This window comes from Doryrhamphus excisus, linkage group LG19 (assembly GCF_037039965.1).
Source record: "Doryrhamphus excisus strain RoL-2023G ecotype Guam linkage group LG19, RoL_Dexc_Guam_v1.1, whole genome shotgun sequence".
NCBI classification, from domain to species: domain Eukaryota; kingdom Metazoa; phylum Chordata; class Actinopteri; order Syngnathiformes; family Syngnathidae; genus Doryrhamphus; species Doryrhamphus excisus.
Genome location: NC_136375.1, coordinates 1,780,001 through 1,796,122, shown reverse-complemented (window position 1 = coordinate 1,796,122; position 16,122 = coordinate 1,780,001). Strand labels below are relative to the sequence as shown.

The window sequence follows — 16,122 nt, the reverse complement described above, 5'->3', positions numbered from 1 at the left end:
TATGCGTCCTGTAGTTCATGTTTAGCTATACGTGCTAGAGATATGCTTTTATTTCGAAAGCAGCAACCGGAAGCAATCCATAAGCACGTGAATACTAGCGACATTGCCGCAAGTCGCGCTGGACCAGCTAGCCGCCAGGAAAGCATCCATCTGGCGTGTTGTGTGGTGGGAGTGAGAGCCGTGGAGCGGAGCTGCGGACCCGGACGTCAGGTACGTGAGGGCGGCTAACAGACAGGGGCTGCGCGCTCCGGAGCTCCGGAGCCCCGGAGCTTGCCCCCAACCCGCAAGGTGAAGGAGGCAGGTGGCTGGGATGGTTAGCTTACTGGCGTCTACCGGAACATAATATTGTTGGTCTTTTTGGGCTTAGGACGGGGACGCTTTGCTAGTGTTTATTGTGCTGGAGGCCGGGCCCGGGGGAGGAGAAGGAGGAGGAGGAGCAGGTGGAGGAGAGAGGGAGGGAGGGAGGGAAGGAAGGGGTTTAGGCGTTTCTGGGTCGGCTGACGCTAATGGACACCGGTTTCTTTGTGTGCCGCCTTTTTGTGACAGACACGTGACATGGTCGTTAACGTACTTGTACATTACATTGCTACACCTCACATTGTTGTAATGCAAAGGAGCTTTATCTGTCATCATCATCATCATCATCATCATCATCAAGGCGTCAGGATGCCGCACCCACATACGAACCAAGGGGGCACGCGCCATTACGTGAGGGCACGCCTTCATACAGAGGTGAAAAAAAGCCGCTGGCCCTTTAAGAATGTTCAATTGAGTCATGACTAGAGATGAAAAAAAGGCCGCTGGCCCTTTAAATATGTTAAATCGAGCCATGACTAGAGGTGAAAAAAAGCCGCTGGCCCTTTAAATATATTCAATTGAGTCATGACTAGAGGTGAAAAAAAGGCAGCTGGCCCTTTAAATATGTTCAATTGAGTCATGACTAGAGGTGGAAAAAAAGCACTGGCCCTTTAAGAATGTTCAATTGAGCATGACTACAGTGTAAAGTTTGTATTTCATAGATGCCGCTCACTCTTATTGTGGTCTAGCGCCATCGCCGGTCTAGAGAGGGACCCTCCCCTGCATTGTTGGGGTAAAAAATAGACTTTTTGTTCTTGTGACTCGCTGGGTCACAGACGGCAACTGGCACGACCCAACCCAGTCCACAAACTGACCGGCCTCGCATCCCGAACAGCATCACTCCTAATCGTGCTTCTTAGCTGCGCTGTCCCACAATGAGGTATCGTTGTGTACAAGTTCTGGTATTTGTTGTCAATAAAAGATAATTCTGGTTTTCATCCGCAGAGCTAAAGCCATGACTACTACGACAAGCACGCCGGCGATGGCGCGCATCCTCATCAAGGGTGGCAAGGTGGTGAACGACGACTGCACCCAGGAGGCCGACGTTTACATCGAGAACGGCATCATCCAGCAAGTGGGCAAGGAGCTCATGATACCCGGCGGCGCCAAAGTGATCGACGCCGCCGGGAAGCTGGTCCTCCCGGGCGGCATCGACACCAGCGTTCACCTGGAGGAGACTTTCATGAACGCCACCACGGCCGACGACTTCTACAGCGGCACAAAGGTAAGGAGAAGAAGGTTCCGATTGGCTTTTTATGGAGCAAACTGACATAAATGGTGTCATAGTATATACGTATATACTATAAGACTATAGTATATAGTCTTGTCTCAGATGAAGCAGTCTTAACAACAGTGGCATCACTGGGCCTATTTTTAAAAAAATTGAAAAAATGTTTTTAAGCCCCCATAAATAATTTGAGATTTTTTATTGATTTTTTTAAATTTATTTTTTTACAAAAAAAAATCTCTGACACATTTTATATAATAGGGCAAAAGCAGGCTAATAAGCAAGCCAATAAGACTAAAAGATTGCCGAAACATACATATTAAAATATATTATCAATTAGCTCATTGTTACGCCAAACAGGATTAAATGTTAATAATTGGTATATTATCAATCAAAAACATGTTAATGACTTTCTAAATACGGTTTTTAACCTGATTAGAGCCCTATAGACATGAAATAACACCCCTATAGTCATTTTTTACATCACATTATGCTGCAGGGACTCGAGATGGCTGCTAGCTAGCAGGCTACTGAGCTAACCAGTTATAGAACACATTTCTAAATACGTTTTTTAACCTTATTAGAGCCCTGTAGACGTGAAATAACACCCCTATAGTCATTTCTTACATCACATTGTGCAACTCTTATGCCGCAGGGACTCGAGATGGCTGCTAGCTAGCAGGCTACTGAGCTAACCAGTTACAGAACTCATTTCTAAATACAGTTTTTAACCGTATTAGAGCCCTGTAGACATGAAATAGCACCCCTATAGTCATTTTTTACATCACATTGTGCAACTCTTATGCCGCAGGGACTCGAGATGGCTGCTAGCTAGCAGGCTACTGAGCTAACCAGTTACAGAACTCATTTCTAAATACAGTTTGTAACCGTATTAGAGCCCTGTAGACATGAAATAACACCCCTATAGTCATTTTTTACATCACATTGTGCAACTCTTATGCCGCAGGGACTTGAGATGACTGCTAGCTAGCAAGCTACTGAGCTAACCAGTTACAGAATACATTTCTCAATACAGTTTTTAGCCATATTAGAGCCCTGTAGACATGAAATAACACCCCTATAGTCATTTTCTTCATCACATTGTGCAACTCTTGTGCCACAGGGACTCGACATGACTGCTAGCTAGCAAGCTACTGAGCTAACCAGTTACAGAACTCATTTTTAAATACGGTTTTTAACGTGATTAGAGCCCTGTAGACATGAAATAACACCCCTATAGTCATTTTTTACTTCACATTGTGTAACCCTTATGCCGCAGGGACTTGAGATGACTGCTAGCTAGCAGGCTACTGAGCTAACCAGTTACAGAACTCATTTCTAAATACGGTTTTTAACCGTATTAGAGCCCTGTAGACATGAAATAACACCCCTATAGTCATTTTTTACTTCATATTATGCCGCAGGGACTTGAGATGGCTGCTAGCTAGCAAGCTACTGAGCTAACCAGATACAGAACTCATTTCTAAATACGGCTTTTAACATGATTAGAGCCCTGTAGACATGAAATAACACCCCTATAGTCATTTTTTACTTCATATTGTGTAACTCCTATGCCACAGGGACTCGAGATGGCTGCTAGCTAGCAGGCTACTGAGCTAACTAGTTACAGAATACATTTCTAAATACGGTTTTTAACCTTATTAGAGCCCTGTAGACATGAAATAACACCCCTACAGTCATTTTTTACTTCATATTGTGTAACTCTTATGCCGCAGGGACTCGAGATGGCTGCTAGCTAGCAAGCTACTGAGCTAACCTGTTACAGAACTCATATCTAATACAGCTTTTAACGTGATTAGAGCCCTGTAGACATGAAATAACACCCCTATAGTCATTTTTTACATCACATTGTGCAACTTTTGTGCCGCAGGGACTTGAGATAGCTGCTAGCTAGCAGGCTACTGAGCTAACCAGTTACAGAACACAACATTATGTGTGCCTTGAGAGATCAGTCAGAATGGTCTGAAATGGCCGCCACTGAAGGGGCTGGAATGAGTTAGCGAGGGAGCGATACTGGACCACGATATCGTGAGGTCCGACTGTATTTGTTATCGTTATTAACAATGCTATCGTTTTAGCATAGGGCGTGAAGAAGCACTGGATCAATTGCCAGTAAAAGCTTTTCCTTGCCACTCCAGTTTCCCGGATAAATATTGATCAGGGAAAATGCTTTTAAGATGTGGATAGCGGCTGCGTCGTCGGGGCGGCATCGAGCTGGGACGCTGGCGTGACGCAACGTAGATGACGCGATGCGCTGAAGTCACCGCACGGATGGCGACAGACACTGTGCGATGGCGTCGTCCTTCTTTACCCCCCCCCATACCCCCGACACGCCCCACGCCGTCGACCAAGACAAACACAAGAGGTGTTGCCATGGTTACCACTGGGGAATCGCTGCAAGGTCTTTTCACACACACGGCATTGTGCTTGGAAACAATGCTTCTCAGACTGCCCCCCCTTACCCCCCCCCCCCAAAATACTCCACTCCACTCAAGAGGTCAGCTGACAGATGCTGCAGTAGAAAGCATGTAGTTGTTCATATTTCCACCTTTTGTCAATGAATCATTCAATCCCAGCTGTTCATGATGATGATGATTATTATGATGTTTATGATGAAGCACACAGAATATTATGTTCTTGGGCTTCAGTGCATCGCAATTTTTCCTCATGCCCCCCCGCTAAGGGACAGATTTTTTTTGCGCCCCTGCAATGTGAAATAGTAGAGAAACTGTGTATTATATTATATTATATTATATTATATTATATTATATTATATTATATTATATTATATTATATTATATTATATTATATTATATTATATTATATTATATTATATTATATTATATTATATTATATTATATTATATTATATTATATATCATTCATTCATTTCCTACCGCTTTTCCTCCCGAGGGTCACAGGGGGTGCTGGAGCCTATCCAAGCTGTCTTGGGGCGATATATAGATTTATTTTATTTTATTTTATTTTATTTTATTTTATTTTATTTTATTTTATTTTATTTTATTTTATTTTATTTTATTTTATTTTATTTTATTCCTACCGCTTATCCTCAAGAATGGTGGGGGGTGCTGGAGCCTATCCCAGCTGTCTTCGGGCAAGAGGCGGGGTACACCCTGGACTGGTAGCCAGCCAATCACAGGGCACATATAGACATATTTTTATTTTTATTTTTATTTTTATTTTTATTTTTATTTTTATTTTATTCATTCATTCATTTTCTACCGCTTTTCCTCACGAGGGTCGTGGTGGGTGCTGGAGCCTATCCCAGCTGTCTTGGGGCGAGAGGCGGGGTACACCTTGGTACACCTTGGTCGCCAGCCAATCACAGGGCACATTTATTTTATTTTATTTTATTTTATTTTATTTTATTTTATTTTATTTTATTTTATTTTATTTTATTTTATTTTATTTTATTTTATTTTATTTTATTTCACTGATCTGTACTGTACAGACTGCAGTTGAAATGAAGCCAGGAAAATGTAACAAAATGGAGATCCTACAATCAAATTCAAGAGTGAAATTGTTGAGTATTGTAAATGTGTACATTTTGGTAGGTGTCCATTAAAATGCCACTCGCACCCCTCCCCCGGGGGGGGGAGGGCACGCCCCACTATTTGAGAAGCGCTGGGCAATATACAGTAGACATGGTTTTCCCAAAATATTCGACTCTCATTTTCATCAGAAAAACATGTTTGGCGTTATTTAGTAGTCAGCAGTAGAACATAGGTAGGTTTCAGGAAAATATCAGTTCCCCACTAAAAAAAAAAAAGCATAAATTTCATACATTTCAAGCATAAATGTAGCTACATATATTTAGCCAAAATGCCTAAACAACCATGCCACAACATAACCAACACAAAAAATGGCTTTTGCATAAAATTATTATTTTTTGACAAAAATAACAGCAACTATTTATAATTTTCACATTTAGAACCAAAGCGTATATGCTGTATTGTTATTTTTGTTGGTATAAGTTATGTTTTGAGATTGTTCTGCCTTCCAGGCTGCTTTAGCCGGCGGCACCACCATGGTGATGGCGCACGTTCTGCCCGAGAAGAACGAGTCTTTGCTGGATGCGTACGAGTCCTGCCGTCGCTCGGCGGATGCCAAAAGCTGCTGCGACTACGCGCTGCACGTGGGAGTCACTTGGTGGGGGCCCAAGGTGCTGGTCCTTTTGGCAGAATTGATTCTTTACCTGGCTGTTGACGCATCATCGCACATTGCAGCTAACTTCCTGTTTGGGATTATTGCAGGTCCGTGGCGAGATGGAGAAGCTGGTGAGGGAGAAAGGAGTGAACTCCTTCCAGATGTTCATGGCCTACAAGGACATGTTCATGCTGAGGGACAGTGAGCTCTTCCAGGTCCTGCAGCACTGCAAGGACATCGGCGCCATCGCCAGGGTCCACGCCGAAAACGGCGAGCTGGTGGCGGAGGTCTGGGACGATGCTTTAGTTATACTATTTCATGTCTTTTTTCCTCCATTTTGAATATTTTATATATACAATATATATATACAAGTTTGGTCAAAAATGGAGGGTTGGCTTAGTTTTAAGATGTGTAGCGAAGCCTGCTGTTTTACAAAATGGTGGGCACATGAACATGAAATTAGCGAGGGTCGCGGCGGGTGCTGGAGCCTATCCCAGCTGTCTTCGGGCGAGAGGCGGGGTACACCCTGGACTGGTCGCCAGCCAATCACAGGGCACATATAGACTATTTTTATTTTATTTTATTTTATTTTATTTTATTTTATTTTATTTTATTTTATTTTATTTTATTTTATTTTATTTTATTTTATTTTATTTCACTGATCTGTACTGTACAGACTGCAGGGCACATATAGACTATTTTTATTTTATTTTATTTTATTTTATTTTATTTTATTTTATTTTATTTTATTTTATTTTATTTTATTTTATTTTATTTTATTTTATTTTATTTTATTTTATTTTATTTTATTTTATTTTCATTCATTCATTTTCTACCGCTTTTTCCTCACGAGGGTTATGGGGGTGCTGGAGCCTATCCCAGCTGTCTTCACGCGAGAGGCGGGGTACACCCTGGACTGGTCGCCAGCCAATCACAGGGCAAATACAGATAATTAAATTAAATTAAATTAAATTAAATTAAATTAATTTAAATTAAATTAAATTAAATTAAATTAAATTAAATTAAATTAAATTAAATTAAATTAAATTAAATTAAATTAATTTTATTTTATTGTATTTTAATTTTATTTTATTTTTAAAATTTTATTTTATTATTTTATTTTATTTTTTAAAATTTTATTTTATTATTTTATTTTATTTTATTTTTAAAATTTTATTTTATTATTTTATTTTATTTTATTTTCCCTGTCCAGACTGAAGTCCTGCAGCACTGCAAGGACATCGGCGCCATCGCCAGGGTCCACGCCAAAAACGGCGAGCTGGTGGTGGAGGCCTGGGACGATACGTGTTGCAAACTTTACTATTTCAGTTGCTTTAGTTATACTATTTCATGTCTTTTTTCCTCCATTTTGAATATTTTGTATATACAAGTTTGGTCAAAAACCAGCAACAAAGACATGGAGGGTTGGCTTAGCTTTAAGATGTGTAGCGAAGCCTGCTGTTTTACAAAACGGTGGGCACATGAACATGAAATTAGCATGAAAAAGTAATCTAAAAGAGCATCTATTCAAACGTCTTTCTGCTCGGTTTTGTCCCAGGGTGCAAAGGAAGCGTTGGAGTTGGGCATCAGTGGACCCGAGGGCATCGAGATCAGCAGGCCTGAAGAGGTACGATGTCACACTCCACCTTAAAACGTCACCACAGCGACGGAATAGCTCTCGTGGTCTCTAAGACACAATGCACTTGTTGATTGCTCAAGGTGGGAGGCGGGATTTATCCCTTAGAAACACAGAGTGGATGCTCTTGTAGTCCAGAACGCCCATATAAGGAAGAAGGAAGTAGGGCTCACTGTGATGTCACAGGGAGACTCTGAAAGCAAGCATTCACATGTTCTGCTTTTTGTCTTAAAAAAATTTAGTTTCCAGTAACATGTCTTGATAAATAGGTGTCCCCTATTTATGTCCGCTAGCGTGGCCCCCCCATGCCACCCCCACCCGACCCCAATCCAATTTGACTGGATTGGTGCTTGCTGCCAGATAATTATCAGGCCTTTCTGTTCCAAACTGGATTGGTGTAAATGTATCTTTAGTGGATGAAGTCATTGAGGGGTATTGGATTGCATCACTCGGGAACCACGGGTGCTGTCACACCACTAACTGCACCGCATGACCTCATCCCTGCTTTCACAGCTGGAGGCGGAGGCGACCCACAGGGCCATCACCATCGCCAACAGGGTGAGGAGGCGAGCAACACAACCACTGCCGCAACATCATCACGTCATCCGAAACCATCATGTGTTGCTTTGTTTTTCCCTTTAGGCCCGCTGCCCCATCTATCTGGTCAACGTGTCCAGTATGGCGGCCGGAGACGTGGTCGCCACCGCCAAGATGCAAGGTGATGCATTTTTCTTCTCCTCATATTATATTTTTATTTTTGTCAAATTGCTTTTTAATTTATTTTATGTCCCAATGGCCACTAAAAAACAGCCGTGGGCAGTGATTGGCCCTCGTGCCACACTTTGGACACCACTGGCTTATCGGACACATGTTGTAGTATTGTCAACAGCAACATTCACTTCCCCTTTGGCTTCAAAATAAAAGCAAGGCAGTACATTATTTTCAGGCGTATACGTCAAAGAGAATACATTCGCATTTATGTCTCGCTTTTATATGATTATGATTTTTATGACTTTTTCCCCAACCTAATTTTCCAGAAAATACAACTTTATTTTGTTTTTTTACTCATAATATTAAGACTTAAAAAAATAAACTCTGTGCTACTAAAATATGTCTTCATAATAATATGATTTTAATCTCTAAAAACTATTTCGACTTTAAACTTGTTTTTCCTTTCCCCCCCCCCACAACCATTTCAATTTTCTTCTTATAATTATGACTTTGTTCCTATTATATTTTGACTTTATTCTCATATTTTTTCAGCAACCTAGTTTCCCAAAACCACACCTTTTTATTTTCATAATATAAAAAGTTTAATATTTAAATTTTATGCTACTAAAATTTTGTTTTATTCTCAAAATTTTTTTCTTTTAATACTTTTTGATATTATTATTGTAAAATGACAGCTGTTTTTTTTTTACTTTCCTGTAAATTTTATTATTGTAATTATGACTTTCTTTCCATAATATATTTTCCCGCAACCATATTTTCCAAAAATTTTGTTTTCACAATACTGTTTTTCAACTTTATGCTACTAAATTACATTTTTAAAAAATCTCATTAGATCACTACTTTTTACTTAATATTTTGACTTTATTCCTGGAAAACTACTTGGAAAATATTGATTAATTTTTCACTTTTTGCTGCTTTCTAGTTCAATTATACTTTCATAACATGCCACGGGCTAATATAAAAACCTGTTTACCGCAAATAGCCCTCTGGCTGCACCTTGAACACCCCTGGGCTGAATTCAAATAACAAGCCAGCAAGTTACCAGTAAGCAAGTTCACCAAGCTCCTGATCTCATCACTGAATTCATTGAGCGTAGAGCGCCCTCACATGGTTGTCGATGGCAGTGTTCATACCTTGGTTCATGTCCTTCGTTGGGAACTGTAAATGCAGGTCGGGTGGTCCACGGGGAGACGAGCACCGCCCACGCCGTGCTGAACGGTAGCCAGTACTACCACCAGGACTGGGCCCAAGCTGCGGCGCACGTCACCCTGCCCCCTCTGCGTCTGGACCCCAGCACGCCCAACTACCTGATGAGCCTGCTGGGAAAGTAAGGATCTCGCTTGCGGGAACTTGAAAATGGTTTCTCGTTTCGTGTGACTTTGCCGTGTGCTTCCTCGCAGCGACACGCTCAATGTCCTCGGCTCCGACCACCGTCCGTTTACCACCAAACAGAAAGCCATGGGGAAGGATGACTTCACAAAGATCCCCCACGGGGTTCCTGGTATTCAGGACCGCATGAGCGTCATCTGGGAGAAAGGAGTGGTACGATGTCTCCGTGCTGTGGCATTAGAAAGCATCAACGCTAACGTGAATGCTAACGAGAATGCTAACGCAAATGCTAACGGATGCACGTCTTTACAGATCGGAGGCAAGATAGACGAGAATCGCTTTGTGGCCGTCACCAGCTCAAACGCCGCCAAGATCTACAACCTCTACCCCAGGAAGGGCAGAATCATCCCGGGAGCAGACGCCGATGTGGTGGTCTGGGACCCAGAGGGGTCCAAGTACGTGGAACACCATCCGGCCGACCTTCCACCTACCTGACTGTCACTCACTGTCCTTTCACGTCTTGTCTCCAGGACCATATCCGTGGAAAACCAGCTCCAGGGTGGAGACATGAATCTGTACGAGGGTCTTCGCTGTCACGGTGTTCCTTTGGTGACCATCAGCCGGGGACGGCTGGTCTACGAGAACGGCATGTTCACGTGCGCCGAGGGCTCTGGGAATTTCTGTCCACTGAGGACCTTCCCGGACTTCCTTTACAAGAAGATGGTTCAGAGGGAAAAGGTAGCGTGCCTTGATGAGCATATATAAATAAAATAAATATATACATTAATAGGGAGTTTATAAAAATGTATAAAACCATGTATTGGCATTGAAAGAGTTAATATTAATACATGGTTTCCTAGTCTTTGAAATTCAACTTTACTTGTTCCTCTTAACTTCTCATATTTTATTTTTATTTGTGTCAAATTTCTGTTTTTTTTTCTTTGTTTTATGTGCCAATGGCCACTAAAAAAACAGCCGTGGGCCATGATTGGCCCTTGTGCCACACTTTGGAAAACCACTGGCTTATCGCACACATGTTGTTATACACAATTTCACATCTTTTAACAACATTAAAAGATGTCAGCAACATTTGAGTTGCTGTACATCTTAACCAAGGGATGAAACTACAGAACAAAGTAAAAAAATGAAAAGATGCAAGTTTGCCATTTTGATATTTTGTAAAGAAATACACGGAGATAAGCTAACTAGGCTTGTAACGATAATGGATATATGGATTTAGCTAACTGTGCTACACCGGCTGGACGGCAAGAGGGTTCACTCTGCAAGCGCTTGTGTGCATTGGCTCTATATTAACTGAACACAGAGGAGAGTGAGCCATCTTCTCAGCTATTATGCATCTCTGTTCCAGTAGCGGGGCCTACACGAGAGCTAGCAGCTAGCAGCTAGCAAGCAGACGCGAATGTGGACGAAGGTAGAAAGGCGATAGCTAAGCTGAATGCTACAGTTCCAGCGTTATAGCAAACATTTACCGAGGCGCAGTAAATATTAAACGAAACAGAGCAAAATGGTAATACACAACATTACCGAGGCGCAGTAAATATTAAACGAAACACAGCAAAATGGTAATACACAACAAGCAGTGATACGCGGTGACGTCATGACGTCGAGGACTACAATCTAAACTTCCGTAAGTCCTTCAGTCGGTCATATTAATTATTTTACACAGCTCAAATATGAACCCCTACCGTACTTTAACAATATATTACATAACTGTGTGTGATGGTTAGAATTATATTCCACGTTGACGTATTTTTCCCCCTTATCTTTATAATGTAACATCGCTGGGAGTACTTCCTGTTTCCCAGAGTGCTTTGCTGTACATTTTTGTGGCTAATCAGAATCAGAATGCCCTTTATTGTTATTTTACATATAGTATAATTAAATTTCAGCAGTTCCATTTTCAGTGCAAGACAGTATGACAGTACAAAATATAGAAATTAGAAGAATAAAGAATAAATAGAAGAATTAATGTATGCTTCACACGGGTGCTTGAGTACCATCTAGTGGCCGCAATGTGACATGACACACTGATGAGGACTTAAAAAAAGGTCAAAATGATGGAATATTTTGTTAAATATTTACATATATATTGTTAAATATGTACTGCAAATGACCCCCCCCTAAGCCTTGTATTTGTGTGTGTTTTCTTGTCCACCTACTAGTGCCAGTCAGCAAAACGTGTAGAGAGGGAACCCTACAAGGGCGACGTGGTCGCAGTGGCGAACGCCGGGAAGAGGGACGTCGGCACCTCGGAACTGGACACCCCGACACGTCCGAGCACCCGTCATGGTGGCGTAAGGGACCTCCAGGAGTCCAGCTTCAGCCTGTCCGGTAGTACACAGTACACAGTACACACATTCAGTTATTGACGAATGATGAGGAAACTGCGCTAACACACTCCCCCCCCCCCCCCCCCCCCCCCCCCCATAGGTGCCCAGATTGATGACAAAATTCCCAAGAGATCCTCGGCCAGGATCCTTGCACCTCCTGGTGGACGGTCCAGCGGGCTTTGGTGATCCCCCAGGGACATATTTGTCCCCGGGAGATGTTTTTATTTATTTATTTTTTTTAAACAGTGGGGTAAAAAAAAAAAAAATGAGGTCCTTGCATTGCGACTACACTGCTGACACACGCTGGCAAAGTCAGGACCGCGGGTCCGAGTCTCACCCAAACTGCCTTTTCCCTCACTCAAACACATCATTACTGTATGTGCCGTCATTGCTCCGGAAAAGGTCATCCATGTTAAAAACTCCCAAAACACCGCCATTGAAGTTTCTCCTCGTACATCTAAGTACTGTTTTACCGCAGCCATCCACTGTTTGGTTATAGAAGTAGAAGTGGTGTCCTACTAAAATAACATACAATGACGTTATTTTCACTTTCAGATCCCAAGGTTGAAGATATTATTCTTTCTTTTAAAGAAAAAAAAAAACACTGGTGCTGAACATTGTTGTCACTTTGTATCTTTTTGTTTCTTCCCTTCCCGAAGCGTTTTCTCACATTTTGAGTGAAAATAAATAACAATGAAATCAACACTTGTGTACTATGTTTATGTACTATGTGTGTACTGTGTATTGTGTCTTGTAGGGGTGTCACATGATCTCTCCAATACACACGGGCACGTTCCTGGGATTTAATTTATTTTAATTTTTTTTAGTAGGTTAAAAAAATGTGCGTCTACACTAAATTTCTTGTTCATGTGGGCACAAAGCCTGGGTCAATAACAATAGGATTCCAATAAATGAAAATGAACTGAATAATCAATATACATATTACCATGTATAATGCAAAAAATAAAAAAAATATGTATATAAAATGTTATTTTTTTACTTAATTATATATATATATATAAATTGTATATATATACAATTTAATAATTATACTATATATATAGATTTATTAAATTGTATATATATAATATTTACAATTTAATATATATATATATTCTATATATATAATTATTAAATTGTGTATATATAATACAATTTATATACATATGTAAAATTTAAAATTAAGTAAAATATATAAAATAAAATGTATACATATATGATTTTTATATGTATAATAATTATAAATAAAAAATATAAAATTATGTAAAAAAAAATAAAAAGAATGCATGTATAAAAATTTACAATTTAATAATGTTTCTATTTATATATATATACTATGTATATAGAGAGAATTATTAAATTGTATATATAATACAATATATATATATGTAAAATTAAAAATTAAGTAAAAAATATAAAATAAAATGTATACATATATGATTTTTATGTGTATAATAGCTATAAATAAAAAAATATAAAATTATGTAAAAAAATAAAAATAATGCATGTATAAAAATTTACAATTTAATAATGTTTCTATTTATATATATATATATTCTATTTATATATATATAATTATTAAATTGTATATATAATAAAAGATATATATATATATAATTTTTTTATATGTATAATAATTATATATAATATATATAAAAAATATAGATAATTTGTAATTATGTAATTATATATGTATGTAATTTGTAATTTTGTATGTAAAAATATAGTAAAATTTATATATAAAATGTAATAATTCTATATATATGTTATTTTACATTATACATGGTAATATATATATAATTTAATTGGAAATATAATCATAATTATTATTAAATTGTATATATATATCATAATTGAATAATAATTGTATTGATATAGTATAAAGATGCACTTTGTCCTATCTATTCCATCGTGCATCAGCTGACGAAAAGGAAAAAGTGTCAATAAAAGCACAAAGCACGTCATGTGTCTCCAGCGTCCTATTTTTAATGCTCTCTTTAAACAGCGTGTCGCCGCCTGCGCATGCGCATGCGCGATGCGAGCAGACAGGGCGGCCCACAGACACCAGGCAAAGGCGGTGTGCAGACCTCGGAGGGTCCGAGCACGACGACGGTGGGCGACGCAACAACGACACCAACGCAGACAAACACGGTAACACAGTGAGTAACAACAAGACCAACTCCACGTGGAATATGCGTGTTGTGTTCAAGACGGTGGGTTTTTTGTGTGGTCTTTTTGTTCGCGGTAGGCAGTGCGGAGGTATTTGTGGCGGCCTGCGAGCGGAGGGGGGGGGGCGTCAAGGCATTATTATGCAGGGAGGGGGTTTGAACACAACAGTCCCATTTTATTGTTGGCAGCAAATAACAGACCGCCGCCCTGCGTGTTCGGCCTCCGGAGCTTCACACCCCGGATGTTGGTGCAGTCAATCCGGCAACGAGGCCCGGCCGGCGGCTGCAGCTTTCCGGAGGTGCTCCTCTCCGTACAATAACCGGTACTACAAAAAAAAATCAAAAGACGAGCACTTGAACGCAGCACAACTGCTATCTTACCGGGGTGCTATGAAGTAGAACCGGATGTAGACTTGCTAAGTGGGTGTCACATGCCTTAAAGTGGCTACCAGGTGATACAACCAGCATCCTTTAGCCACCTGCCTTCTTCCCACTGCAGGGAGTGTCAATGAGGAGGGGGGGGGGGGGGGGGGGTCATAGAAGGTTGCCAGATGTTTAAGGTTGCCAGGATTAAGCTACTCAGCGCACGTCTGGATTAAAGCTAAGAAGCTAAGAAGCTAAGAAGGCTCCTCTCAGCATCTGAGCAGCTAATTGCAGTCAAGAAGCACGACTGAGCTCAACGTGCGTGGCTGCGTGGAACCGAAAGCACCGATACGATACGTGTGGTGGGCGACAAACGCATTTGGACCGCCTCTCTTACCCTTAAGCAATAATAATTACAATAATAATAATAAATAAATATAAATAAATAATAATAATTAAAATAATAGTAAATAAATAATAATAAATAATAATAAATAATAATAATAAATAAATTATTATTATTGTTATTTATTTATTTATTAACATTTATATTATTTTATTATTAATAATAATAATAATAACAATAATAGTAATAATAATAATAATTATTATATTGAAAAAAATATGCCCTGTCTGCTCATATCGCACATGCGCAAAATAATAATCATTTCATTATTATTAGTGTTATTTATTTATTATTATTTACAATTACATTGAAAAAAATATGCCCAATCTGCTCGCATCGCGCCTGCGCAAAATAATAGTAATTTTTATTATTATTATTTATTATTATTTACTATTATATTGAAAAAAATGCCCTGTCTGCTCGCATCGCGCATGCGCAAAATAATAGTAATTTTTAGTATTATTTATTTATTATTATTAATAATAATAACAATAATAGTAATAATAATTATTATTATATTGAAAAAATATGCCCTGTCTGCTCGCATCGCGCATGCGCAAAATAATAGTACTTTTTAGTATTATTATTTATTTATTATTATTAATAACAATAATAGTAATAATAATTATTATTATATTGAAAAAAATATGCCCTGTCTGCTTGCATCGCGCATGCGCAAAATAATAATAATCATTTTCATTATTATTATTATTTATTTATTATTTACTATTATATTGAAAAAAATATGCCCTGTCTGCCCGCATCGCACATGCGCAAAATAATAGTAATTTTTAGTATTATTTATTTATTATTATTAATAATAATAACAATAATAGTAATAATAATTATTATTATATTGAAAAAAATATGCCCTGCCTGCTCACATCGCGCATGCGCAAAATAGTAGTATTTTTTATTATTTATTTATTATTATTAATAATAATAATAACAATAATAGTAATAATAATTATTATATTGAAAAAAATATGCCCTGTCTGCTCATATATATATATATATATATATATATATATATATATATATATATATATATATATATATATATACTGGATTCCAATAAATGAAAATGAACTGGATAATCAATAAAAATAAAATAATAATAAAATAATAAAAGTAAACTAATTTATATATACATATAATTATTATTATTAAATGTTATATATATATCCTTTATTATATATATAATAAAATAAAATTTATATATATTTATTATGTATATATAATAAAATGTATATATATAAAATTAGGTAATATATATACTATATAATTTATATAGTATATATATATTGTTTGTTAATACATAATATTCTCATAATAATCGATGTTCAAGGTTTTTTCTACAATATT

The 16,122-nt window shown here is 38.3% G+C and overlaps 2 protein-coding genes across 4 annotated transcripts in view; both read left to right on the top strand.

Annotated features, from left to right (window-relative positions):
• Positions 1-96: 96 nt before the first annotated feature.
• dpysl5a (dihydropyrimidinase like 5a) lies at positions 97-12,516 on the top strand. Of its 2 annotated transcripts, none has more exons than XM_058057578.2 (13): positions 97-210; positions 1,303-1,582; positions 5,630-5,788; positions 5,880-6,059; positions 7,331-7,399; positions 7,922-7,966; positions 8,051-8,126; positions 9,311-9,467; positions 9,541-9,682; positions 9,782-9,924; positions 10,000-10,207; positions 11,653-11,821; positions 11,921-12,516. In XM_058057578.2, exons 2-13 carry the CDS (start codon positions 1,313-1,315, stop codon positions 12,004-12,006), a joined length of 1,704 nt encoding a protein of 567 aa, XP_057913561.1. In that variant the 5' UTR covers positions 97-210; positions 1,303-1,312; the 3' UTR covers positions 12,007-12,516. The 2 variants fall into 2 exon arrangements, with proteins under 2 accessions (XP_057913561.1, XP_057913560.1); XM_058057577.2 differs by lacking the exon at positions 97-210 and adding an exon at positions 1,073-1,237.
• A 1,344-nt stretch (positions 12,517-13,860) lies between these two features.
• Positions 13,861-16,122, top strand: part of mapre3a (microtubule-associated protein, RP/EB family, member 3a) — a 10,638-nt gene continuing 8,376 nt past the window's right edge. The window contains exon 1 of one of the 2 annotated variants that reach the window (XM_058056535.2): positions 13,861-13,979. The gene's annotated coding sequence lies outside the window, so the exon portion shown is untranslated. The remainder of the gene's footprint in view (positions 13,980-16,122) is intronic. The other variant, XM_078799089.1, reaches the window with a different exon arrangement.